This window comes from Oncorhynchus masou, chromosome 5 (genome assembly GCF_036934945.1).
Source record: "Oncorhynchus masou masou isolate Uvic2021 chromosome 5, UVic_Omas_1.1, whole genome shotgun sequence".
Taxonomy (NCBI): domain Eukaryota; kingdom Metazoa; phylum Chordata; class Actinopteri; order Salmoniformes; family Salmonidae; genus Oncorhynchus; species Oncorhynchus masou.
This window is the reverse complement of record NC_088216.1, coordinates 62886911-62899405: the sequence shown is the minus strand read 5'-3', so window position 1 is coordinate 62899405 and position 12495 is coordinate 62886911. Positions and strand designations below refer to the sequence as shown.

Below are 12495 nucleotides of genomic sequence, written 5' to 3'. Positions count from 1 at the left end.
GCGGTCACGTTTGCTTTGAAGAATCAATCACTAGTTGACTGCGATTACCATACGGACCCAAAATCAAAAAGGCATCCATTAACAGAGATGTTGTGTAACCTTATGCAGGTCTCTCGTGCACTGTTATTTTTTGGAAAGTGTGTCGTGGTGGCACATAACGTCACTGTACTGTAGCTGACGAGCGAAACACCCTGAGTCAAAGCACAAGTAATGTTTTGTATACCAATTTACAATGTTAAATTACTGTTAATTAATACAATATTACATTGTAGACAACTACTAGTTTATCCAGCATCGAGTTGGCTGGCTGGCGAGCTAACTAACCCACTAATTTGCTTGAGAACTTGTATTCTTTAGGTTAGCTAGTTCAAATGGCTGAGTGAACAATACTACATTACCACATTCGTGACATTGCACAGCGACAACGTGATTTGGTACCGTATACAGTAGTGCGTTTACCTTTGTATTTTGTCAAAAATCCTCTGCTCATCAAGCTGAACCACCAGCCCTTTGTTTTTACCGCGTTGACACTCACCATGCGCTGCTGCAGACCCACTCCGGTTTATTTGGGGCAATGCTTTCATTGGCTATTTACACGACACCACCATGCAAAGCTTTTCATTGGCTATACTCGTTGTCAATCAATTTAGCAGCTAGGCTTCCCACGCCCTGTGTTTTCGTAATCCATTTTACTGCAATCAGTCAAATCATATGTGAAGCTCTCAAATCTGTTGTTTAGCCTGCAGCACTGTCGATTCAGTAAGATTATTCAGCCATAACCTGATCGGTAGCCATTTATTTGTGTGATGAAACACAAATATAACTTTGATTTCATGCTGCGGCTACATTGTTGATGGCTTGATGAAAATTCTAACGAAAGCGTAGGGCAGTAACTACTGCTCTTGTTATTTCTGACTCGTGTTGAATGCATACTCTCATATTACCTCCAGTGTCATTGTTATAAATATACACATACCGTCACTGTACCGAGAGTCTGAAGGGGGCTCAGTTGACTTTAATGATGAAGCTACATCAGTGCTTTTGGACAGTAAAGACAGCAATATATTTGATATTTAAATCAATACAATTTAACATTGGTGATTTTCCTATACAAAAGCATTAACAATCCCAAATCACTGATGCTTAAAGTGCAGGGGCAACATGTCCCAGGGAAGGATAGAAGAGAATAATAAAAATGCATATTCTTACTATTGCACATTATCCTGAAAATAATGATTCTTTGTTCACAATAATTGGCATTTGTACCATGATGAACAGTGCAGAGTACTTAGGGTTTAGTTTGAAAGGCTCAACACCACTCAGTCTTTCAGAACCAGGGGTGCTTTGACAGTAGCAGCAACTTCAGCCCCCATGAGCTCCTCTACAATGGCCAGGGCAAACTCAAAGCTGGTTCCTGGCCCGCGGCTGGTAATGAGATGGCCATCCTTCTGGACTCGAGCCTCAGAATACTTGTAGTGGCCTAGGGAGTGGAGAGGAACAGTGGTGAAGAGAGAGAAACACCATTGTGTAATACTCTGCAAATGGGGATTATTTAGTACCACTTGTTCAAATCAAGTTATTCATTGGTTTAACCTTCTTGCATTTATATATGCAGCTCTCGTGTATATGCAGTCTTTCTTTGAATTATTTATGTTAGTGTTTACTGATTGAATTGGATCAAATGCTGGTGCATAATGACCTTGTATTGATGACTATCATAAAGTAAGAAACTTGTTACAGCACCCTCTGCTGGACACAAAGGACCACAATCATTTGTCACCACTGTTCAGTAGTACTTGGGATCTGCTCATTGTGCTGCATTTCCTGCCACACAGCCTGCTGAGTCATCATACAGGAAGATTTCCTACATGTGCATGTATTTTGTGTAACATCCAACTAACAAACAAGTACCACAGTGGCTATCAACTAGCTATAGAGTGCAGAGATTAATCAACCTGAACTAGGGTTGCACATGTTATGGAATATTCAGAGGTGGAAACTTTGTAGAAATATACGCAATTTAATATTAATACCATTTAAATGTAGATGTTTTTTGCAATTGGATATATTTACAATATCATATGGAGACATAAGGTAAAAGGTTTGTTTCTAAGTAGACAATTGCAAATTAATTATTTCCAACATAAAAGAAGAAAACCATTTTAGTTAAATTTAACTTTAAATGAGTTGACTCTTCACATGGGATGATTTCACAGAACAAAAAAGGGAATATTGAATGATCCCCAATGATCTATCGCATCTCCCAAATATGTTTTCAACATACATCTGTATAATGATAATCTAGAAACTAAAGCTTTGGTTGTCTTCCTCTGAGGTTTCAATCTATTCTCCCTGGACCTCAATGTCCACCTCTTGAACATCAGAATCTGAGGCCTCATCTTCACGGTCACTTTCGAACCTTGATGGCTTGTCACAACTTGCAGACTTGTTTTCGAGTTGCTGTGCTGTGCGTTTTGTTGCCAACCTATTTTGCTACCTGACAACTTTACGGTTTTTACTTTTTAATTACTGTTATATATATTTATTTTTTTCCCCCCAACTTTTTCACTCCGGACGCTTTATCTGGACACGATTCGTCAGGACCTCCAACAGCCGAAGCTAAGTAGTAACATTAACATGATGCCTTCTAATTGCAGTCGCTGTACTTGCCTTACGGCGAGGATAGCTGTGCTACAAGCCCAGCTTCAGACGCAATCGTTAGGCAAGGGTAATTTCAGTGTAGGAAAGGATGAAACAGTGTCTGTGCCACCAGTAAGTACAGATAGTAGTATAAATCCCCTGGCACAGTCCCCGCAGCCGGACAACTTTCTCACGGTTTCTGTAAGGAAATGCTGTAGGAACGCTCAACCGGTGTCGCTCATTCAGCCGGCAGAAACTTTCAACCGGTTTTCCCCATTAAGCAGCGAGTCGGAGTCAGAGGCCGAGCCTTCTCTGGTCTCTACTCCTCCCGTTACGGGGTCTGAGACTCCGAAGCTTCCCACCATTAGCTCTGACAAATTGAAAACTCTAGTCATTGGTGACTCCATTACCCGCAGTATTAGACTTAAAACGAATCATCCAGCAATCATACACTGTTTACCGGGGGTCAGGGCTACCGACGTTAAGGCCAATCTGAAGATGGTGCTGGCTAAAGCTAAAACTGGCGAGTGTAGAGAGTATAGAGATATTGTTATCCACGTCGGCACCAACGGTGTTAGGATGAAACAGTCAGAGATCACCAAGCGCAACATAGCTTCTGCGTGTAAATCAGCTAGAAAGATGTGTCGGCATCGAGTAATTGTCTCTGGCCCCCTCCCAGTTAGGGGGAGTGATAAGCTCTACAGCAGAGTCTCACAACAAAATCGCTGGTTGAAAACTGTTTTCTGCCCCTCCCAAAAGTTAGAATTTGTAGATAATTGGCCCTCTTTCTGGGACTCACCCACAAACAGGACCAAGCCTGACCTGCTGAGAAGTGACGGACTCCATCCAAGCTGGAGGGGTGCTCTCATCTTATCTACCAACATAGACAGGGCTCTAACTCCTCTAGCTCCACAATGAAATAGGGTGCAGGCCAGGCAGCAGGCTGTTAGCCAGCCTGCCAGCATAGTGGAGTCTGCCACTAGCACAGTCAGTGTAGTCAGCTCAGCTATCACCATTGAGACCGTGTCTGTGCCTCGACCTAGGTTGGGCAAAACTAAACATGGCGGTGTTCCCCTTAACAATCTCACTAGGATAAAGACCACCTCCATTCCTGTCATTATTGAAAGAGATCATGATACCTCACATCTCAAAATAGGGCTACTTAATGTTAGATCCCTTACTTCAAAGGCAATTATAGTCAATGAACTAATCACTGATCATAATCTTGATGTGATTGGCCTGACTGAAACATGGCTTAAGCCTGATGAATTTACTGTGTTAAATGAGGCCTCACCTCCTGGCTACACTAGTGACCATATCCCCCGTGCATCCCGGGTGACTAATCTTCGGTGACTTTAATATTCACATGGAAAAGTCCACAGACCCACTCCAAAAGGCTTTCGGAGCCATCATCGACTCAGTGGGTTTTGTCCAACATGTCTCTGGACCCACTCACTGTCACAGTCATACGCTGGACCTAGTTTTGTCCCATGGAATAAATGTTGTGGATCTTAATGTTTTTCCTCATAATCCTGGACTATCGGACCACCATTTTATTACGTTCGCAATTGCAACAAATAATCTGCTCAGACCCCAACCAAGGAACATCAAAAGTCGTGCTATAAATTCACAGACAACACAAAGATTCCTTGATGTCCTTCCAGATTCCCTCTGTCTACCCAATGACGCCAGAGGACAAAAATCAGTTAACCACCTAACTGAGGAACTCAATTTAACCTTGCGCAATACCCTAGATGTCGAGCTTGGAAAGACAGTACCGTGCAGTACCGAAGAGCCCTTACTGCTGCTCGATCATCCTATTTTTCTAACTTAATTGAGGAAAATAAGAACAATCCGAAATTCCTTTTTGATACTGTCGCAAAGCTAACTAAAAAGCAGCATTCCCCAAGAGAGGATGACTTTCACTTTAGCAGTGATAAATTCATGAACTTCTTTGAGGAAAAAATTATGATTATTAGAAAGCAAATTACAGACTCCTCTTTAAATCTGCGTATTCCTTCAAAGCTCAGTTGTTCTGAGTCTGCACAACTCTGCCAGGACCTAGGATCAAGAGAGACGCTCAAGTGGTTTAGTACTATATCTCTTGACACAATGATGAAAATAATCATGGCCTCTAAACCTTCAAGCTGCATACTGGACCCTATTCCAACTAAACTACTGAAAGAGCTGCTTCCTGTGCTTGGCCCTCCTATGTTGAACATAATAAACGGCTCTCTATCCACCGGATGTGTACCAAACTCACTAAAAGTGGCAGTAATAAAGCCTCTTGAAAAAGCCAAACCTTGACCCAGAAAATATTTTAAAAAACTAAAAATCGGCCTATATCGAATCTTCCATCCCTCTCAAAAATCTTAGAAAAGGCTGTTGCGCAGCAACTCACTGCCTTCCTGAAGACAAACAATGTATACGAAATGCTTCAGTCTGGTTTTAGACCCCATCATAGCACTGAGACGGCACTTGTGAAGGTGGCAAATTACATTTTAATGGCATCGGACCGAGGCTCTGCATCTGTCCTCGACCTTAGTGCTGCTTTTGATACCATCGATCACCACATTCTTTTGGAGAGATTGGAAACCCAAATTGGTCTACACAGACAAGTTCTGGCCTGGTTTAGATCTTATCTGTCGGAAAGATATTAGTTTGTCTCTGTGAATGGTTTGTCCTCTGACAAATCAACTGTAAATTTCGGTGTTCCTCAAGGTTCCGTTTTAGGACCACTATTGTTTTCACTATATATTTTACCTCTTGGGGATGTTATTCGAAAACATAATGTTAACTTTCACTGCTATGCGGATGACACACAGCTGTACATTTCAATGAAACATGGTGAAGCCCCAAAATTGCCCTTGCTAGAAGCATGCGTTTCAGACATAAGTGGATGGCTGCAAACTTTCTACTTTTAAACTCGGACAAAACATAGATGCTTGTTCTAGGTCCCAAGAAACAAAGAGATCTTCTGTTGAATCTGACAATTAATCTTAATGGTTGTACAGTCGTCTCAAATAAAACTGAAGGACCTCGGCGTTACTCTGGACCCTGATCTCTCTTTTGAAGAACATATCAAAACCATTTCAAGGACAGCTTTTTTCCATCTACGTATCATTGCAAAAATCAGAAACTTTCTGTCCAAAAATTATGCAGAAAAATTAATCCATGCTTTTGTCACTTCTAGGTTAGACTACTGCAATGCTCTACTTTCCGGCTACCCGGATAAAGCACTAAATAAACTTCAGTGGATAAGAGCGTCTGCCAAATGACTTAAATGTAAATGTAAATGTAGTTAGTGCTAAATACGGCTGCTAGAATCCTGACTAGAACCAAAATATTTGATCATATTACTCCAGTGCTTGCCTCCCTACACTGGCTTCCTGTCAAAGCAAGGGCTGATTTCAAGGTTTTACTGCTAACCTACAAAGCATTACATGGGCTTGCTCCTACCTATCTCTCTGATTTGGTCCTGCCGTACATACCTACACGTACGCTACGGTCACAAGACGCAGGCCTCCTAATTGTCCCTAGAATTTCTAAGCAAACAGCTGGAGGCAGGGCTTTCTCCTATAGAGCTCCATTTTTATGGAACGGTCTGCCTACCCATGTCAGAGACGCAAACTCGGTCTCAACCTTTAAGTCTTTACTGAAGACTCATCTCTTCAGTGGGTCATATGATTGAGTGTAGTCTGGCCCAGGAGTGGGAAGGTGAACGGAAAGGCTCTGGAGCAACAAACCGCCCTTGCTGTCTCTGCCTGGCCGGTTCCCCTCTTTCCACTGGGATTCTCTGCCTCTAACCCTATTACAGGGGCTGAGTCACTGGCTTACTGGGGCTCTCTCATGCCGTCCCTGGAAGGGGTGCGTCACCTGAGTGGGTTGATTCACTGATGTGGTCATCCTGTCTGGGTTGGCGCCCCCCCTTGGGTTGTGCCATGGCGGAGATCTTTGCGGGCTATACTCAGCTTTGTCTCAGGATGGTAAGTTGGTGGTTGAAGATATCCCTCTAGTGGTGTGGGGGGCTGTGCTTTGGAAAAGTGGGTGGGGTTATATCCTTCCTGTTTGGCCCTGTCCGTGGGTGTCCTCGGATGGGGCCACAGTGTCTCCTGACCCCTCCTGTCTCAGACTCCAGTATTTATGCTGCAGTAGTTTATGTGTCGGGGGGCTGGGGTCAGTTTGTTATATCTGGAGTACTTCTCCTGTCCAATTCGGTGTCCTGTGTGAATCTAAGTGTGCGTTCTCTAATTCTCTCCTTCTCTCTCTCGGAGGACCTGAGCCCTAGGACCATGCCCCAGGACTACCTGACATGATGACTCCTTGCTGTCCCCAGTCCACCTGGCCGTGCTGCTGCTCCAGTTTCAACTGTTCTGCCTTATTATTATTCGACCATGCTGGTAATTTATGAATGAACACTTTGAGATATCAGCTGATGTACGAAGGGCTATATAAATACATTTGATTTGATTTGTTGTCAAGCTCAAAAAGCTTCAGATTTGCCCAGATGGCCACCAATTTTTCAACCCTTGTATTGGTCAGCCTGTTGCATGCTTTGATGTGTGAGTTCCCAAACAAGGACCAGTTGTGCTCTGAGGCAGCGGATGTTGGTGGTATTTGGAGGATGATGGAGGCAACAGGGGAAAGAGCCTCAGATCCACCAGGTGGATGATGATACGCTGGCACGACTGACATAAAGCATCTCCATCCCAAAGCCATGGCTTGGAAGTGTACTTCGTCAGACTGCCAAGAACCTTGCCCTCATCCAGGTCAGTGGCGAGACACAGTAGTGATGACACCATATGCCTTGTTGATCATTGCACCAGACAGGATGCTCTTGCCAGCACACATGGGGTCCAACATGTATGCTGCAGCGTGTATGGGCTTTCAGGCAGAACTTTTCACGCTTTTGATGCATTTCAGAACTGCAGTTTCCTCTGTTTGGAGCAACAGTGAAGTGGGCAGGGCAGTATGGATTTCTTCTCTTATATCTGCAAGCAGAGTCTGAACATCAGGCAGGATGGCAATGTCTCCCTCAATCCATGCAATGGCTACTGCTATAGGTTTCAGGAGTTTCGGGCTTACCACTCTCTCCCAAAATACATCATCCAGGAGGATCCTCTTGATGGGGCTGTCCATATCGGTAGACTGATGTGGCCATTTATTGGAGAGACTCCTTCCCCTGCAGTAGTCAAACATGATGACATCAACACCCCAACGGGTGTTGCTGGGCAGCTTCAGTGGTGCTCTTATTCTTCTCACTTTGCTTGGTGATGTAGATTGTTGCTACAACTTAATGACCCTTCACATACCTAACCATTTCCTTGGCTCTTGTAGAGTGCATCCATTGTTTTCAGTGCCATATCCTTGAGGAGCAGATTCAATGCATGAGCAGCACAGCCAATGGGTGTGATGTGAGGGTAGGACTCCCCACTTTAGACCAAGCAGCCTTCATGCTCGCTGCATTGTCTGTCACCAGTGTTAATACCTTCTGTGGTCCAAGGTCATTGATGACTGCCTTCAGCTCATCTGCAATGTAGAGAATGTTGTCCCTTGTGTCTGTGCGCTTGTAGAATACTGGTTGAGGGGTGACATACTGGTCGAGCAAGACATTCATCAGCATTCATCTCACAACGTTCCTCCATTGTGTAAAAAAATAATAATAATCTGATTCCAGGAGGACCATGAGTCGTTGCTGTCGATAAGGTGTCTGATTCATCATTTTCACCTCGACGAGAAGTAAAGGGACTTTTGTCAGAGTTTGCTTGTTGTGAGCGCGGAGGGAACTTTATGCACTTTGCCAGATGATTCTGCATCTTTGTTGCATTCACATATGATTTGGCACAGTATTTGCAAAATGTACACAGATTTTCCTTCTCCATTAGCTGCAGTGAAATGTCTCCACACAGATAGTGCCCGTGGAACTTTCCTGTAAAGATTGAGATTTTTTTTTGTAAAAAAAACAAATACAATTCCATGTACAGATAAATAGTTAAGCAGTTAGATTAAACAGCTCCTTTGTAAGATAAATGTTTATGAATTGCAAGCTAAAACCCACATTGTAGCAAAAACTAACTAGCAGGAATTGTTAACAAGTTAGAAAGGATTTAAACACACGTTGCTGTAGTCTACTATTTACTAGTTAACAAAAAATAATGTCATAAAATATTTTCACCCCATCTAGTATTGTGATCAAAACTTACCAGAAAGCATGTAGTCCTTGGCTAAGGCAGTGTAGTTGTTTGGGCTCAAAAGCATCTCATTAGTGTGCACTGCACATGTGACGGAAGAGTGCACTGCACATGTGACGGAAGAGTGCACTGCACATGTGACGGAAGAGTGCACTGCACATGTGACGGAAGAGTGCACTGCACATGTGACGGAAGAGTGCACTGCACATGTGACGGAAGAGTGCACTGCACATGTGACGGAGGATAGTTTCACCAAAATATGCCACAAGATCTAGAATTGCCTTTTTTGTGCGATACACAAGGTTCACTGTTATAAGATAACTTTTTTTATGAATTTAAGCAAATTTCCAAATTCCTAGGCTTAACTACCCATGGAAAATTTTCGAGAAATTTCCCAGAAAGGTTCTGGCCCTTTGCAACCCTAACCTGAACCTTAGCCCTGTGGCAGCCAGGTAGTTTGTGTAGCTTTACCACCAGTCATCATTTTGTCCTTGGCACCAGGGTGGGTGGTGACTGTGCTGCCGTAGGCAATACCGTGTGCCAGGAGCGCCGTGGGACCTGAGGTGAGGAGGGAACAGGAGTTACACCAATATCCTTCTCTGTATTCAATTCAAACTGTTCAAAACAGACATGGCACTCACTGGACAACAAAAGGTGTCAAATTATTCCTTCTCAAAAACCCAGAGGTGTCACAATCAATACACCTTAACTTTTGTTTGCATGTTACATTGAGGTGACATCCCAACTAAAAGCCAGACTCATTAATAGACATCACACTACCATAAAATAGGATCTAAAATTAACCACATAGCGTATACGGTTTCAATCCACCTCTGCACACCATATTTAGAGGAAGGGAGAAAACAGAGACTAAAAATAATGGAGTTTGTGTCTGCTGCAGTAACATTGGAAATGTCCTAGCACTGCAGTAAGCTCATCCTCCGACTTAATAAATAGAAAGCTATTGATCATGGTCCTTGGCTGCCTTCCCATGCAGTATAAAGATTAGACTCCTCTCTGGCAGGCAGAGCAGGTGCCTGCCAGTTAAGTAGAGCCCAGCTCCTCCCGTTACATGCCTGCCTCCGCTCCGTCCTGAGGACTCCAGGCTGGACAAACGGCCGTCTCCAGAGAGAGTGCCTGGACAGGGCTGGTACAGCAGGAGGCAGTGCATCCCTCTCTCAGATGACGAAGATTATTATGCACAAACTTATAGTCTTATAGTCTTTCCACTTATAGTCTTTCCACTTTTAGAAAGCGGAGTATGAAATGGGAGACCCGAGGGTCTATGACATTACCTGCTATACATGGAGTAATTGAGTCAAGCACTTTTCACACTAGAAATAGAAAGCATTATTTTCACTTAAGCAGAGCACAATGTGACACTGCTGCTGGTCATCCATTTGGCAGGTTCATTATATATTCCTGTGGGAACAGATGTTTTCTAGGATGCCCTTTTACTCTGCTCTGACAACATCCTTTCAGTGCCCTTCATCAGCACAGGCAGGCAGAAAATCTCAGAGGTAGTGGGCTTCGTCAGTGGCACTAATATCTCGTTCTATCATAATCTCATCGTGTATTGATTTCCTGCTTACTAATAATGGAAAGGTGACAGCCTTATACTACACTCCCTGTCTGACAGAAATAACTGGTTACATATTTAACTCAAGATTAATTCTAAGCAATCTTGCCCCAGCTGTGGTCATTGGCACAGATACATCCTGGAGTGTGTGAGCCATAATCTAGAGGTGGATTTGTACATTCTCGCATAAGGAACAGTACCTGCACAGATGGCAGCGATCAGCCCTTTCCTGTCCTCCTGGTCCTTCAACACCTCTTTCACAGCAGGCGACTATAAGAGAACATGGAAGCCACACAGAGAGTTGAGTAACTCTACACTCTCATACAGAATGTGTGTTATAACACTGACTTTTCAGTAAATGGACAGTCTGATAAATATTGAGTGCAATAGAGGAGTCAATGTTTCCAGCAAGACTGAAAATCAATTTAAAGTTATTGTGAAACAACTTTCAGAGCTTGTAGTTGTAAGGGCTAAAACCATAACATTAATTATGCATCATATAGTCACTGTATATTTGCTTGTTTTTATAAACAAGAATATCTCAAGAGCATACCAATTAAATTATATTTAAACTGTAGGAAAAATAGTTCATAAAAATATATTTGTTTTTCAACCAAAACATGAACAAGAGACAAATGTTACAGTATCTACCTGCAACATCATATTGCCAATGCCAGGGACACACAGGCGAGATTAATCTGCAGCTAAAAGTTTTTGCAATGAATGCCAAACATTAACGGCATCCCTACCTCTGACAGGTGCTGGGCACCGAGAGCTCCCCCTGGCAGAAAAACCACATCATACGGACCCTGCATCAAAAGATACAAGGTCACGGATAACACATTTATAGTACCAATTTCCGATGCATCAACCTTGTACATTAAATCAATGAATAACGTTTTAAAGTAGGAAAACATTTGATTCAGAATGCATTGGAAACGTTATGCAGTCAGAGAACAGCATGCTGTGTAGACTAATATGATTGCAGGGTCTGGAGGCAGGACCTGACCTGCTTGCGTGCATCCTCCAGGCTGGCATCAGGAACAAGGTAGACATCTCTGCTGCACTGCACAGGCTCTTTGCCCGTCAACCCTGCCAACATCACAGCAATCTGCAGGATGTGGGCACAAACAAAAGCACAACTACTTCAATGACCATCAGCAGACATTGCCCCTTAACCATAAATTCCCAATAATCAAAGGAGTATGGGACTTTTCCTATCCTACAGTAGTTACAGTGCAGTCACCGTTCACATTTGCAGTGGCCTTTTACTCACCTTACATGTTTTGAATGTGCCAACACACTAGCTAGCTAGCTAACACAATGACAACACATTAGCGAACTAACCATGGATACAACTGCCGTTGTTCATCATGTCTGTTATATTTGGCCAGCGAAGGTAGATAATAGTTAAGTAGTACAGCATAAAGTTAGCTTGCTAGACTTGTTATAGCTGTGTTCTATCAAGGTAGGTAACGTTAGCTACTTAGTGCAACAAAAAAGGATATCTGTATGTGTGTCGAATTTGGACTGCAGCTTCAACTTGACTGTGGCTAGGTAAATTAAATATCTGCTAAAATACTAGCTAACTCAAATGCAGCTTTTAGCAAGCTAAATTGAGCCAGTCAGCTAACGTTAGCACAATCTCAACTTAACTATATGTGTTTAGTGTGCGCAACCCTTTTAGCTAACTTGATAAGTTTACTAACCCCAGCTCTACGCATTACGTCCACAGGTATAACTGTTTCCATCTCTTCTGCACCTTCAGAGAGGATTACTAATGCCTTTTTCCCTGCCATTCTTGAGAGAGTGGGTGTGTGACTGTCAGCAACAGGAAAGCAACTGTTTGTGAGAGGACTTTTATCTTGGCAGGAACACTCATACACGTAAGTTACAGCTACGGATTCGCTGAGGTGACAAACAATACGCTTGGATGAATTTATCAAAGAATATCACATAATTTATTACACCATTTCTCTACACCGTAGCATATTTGTAGTCCTACGTAATTTATTATGCGGAGTGTACGATAATACATTTTCATTTAGATATGATGCAACATAATTCACTTTAAAATGCAACATA

The 12495-nt window shown here is 42.9% G+C and overlaps 2 protein-coding genes across 3 annotated transcripts in view; both read right to left on the bottom strand.

The window, feature by feature from the left end:
• kcnab2a (potassium voltage-gated channel subfamily A regulatory beta subunit 2a) overlaps positions 1-915 on the bottom strand; it is a 143634-nt gene extending 142719 nt beyond the window's left edge. For both annotated transcript variants that reach the window (XM_064966392.1, XM_064966393.1), the window contains exon 1: positions 460-915. The gene's annotated coding sequence lies outside the window, so the exon portion shown is untranslated. The remainder of the gene's footprint in view (positions 1-459) is intronic.
• Positions 916-993: 78 nt separating this feature from the next.
• LOC135540062 (Parkinson disease protein 7 homolog) lies at positions 994-12278 on the bottom strand. Its single transcript, XM_064966396.1, has 6 exons — positions 12120-12278; positions 11420-11521; positions 11160-11219; positions 10611-10680; positions 9303-9389; positions 994-1480 (listed from the first exon to the last, which is right to left on the bottom strand). Exons 1-6 carry the CDS (start codon positions 12207-12209, stop codon positions 1320-1322), a joined length of 570 nt encoding a protein of 189 aa, XP_064822468.1. The 5' UTR covers positions 12210-12278; the 3' UTR covers positions 994-1319.
• Positions 12279-12495: the final 217 nt, after the last annotated feature.

Bases quoted from the DNA above. Each gene is read 5' to 3' on its own strand.
- LOC135540062 (XM_064966396.1), bottom strand. From the start codon at position 12,209: ATGGCAGGGAAAAAGGCATTAGTAATCCTCTCTGAAGGTGCAGAAGAG. The intron at 11,522-12,119 runs GTTAGTAAACTT...CACATCCTGCAG, and splicing joins ACGTAATGCGTAGAGCTGGG to ATTGCTGTGATGTTGGCAGG. The intron at 1,481-9,302 runs GTAAAGCTACAC...TCCACTCCCTAG, and splicing joins GGACAAAATGATGACTGGTG to GCCACTACAAGTATTCTGAG.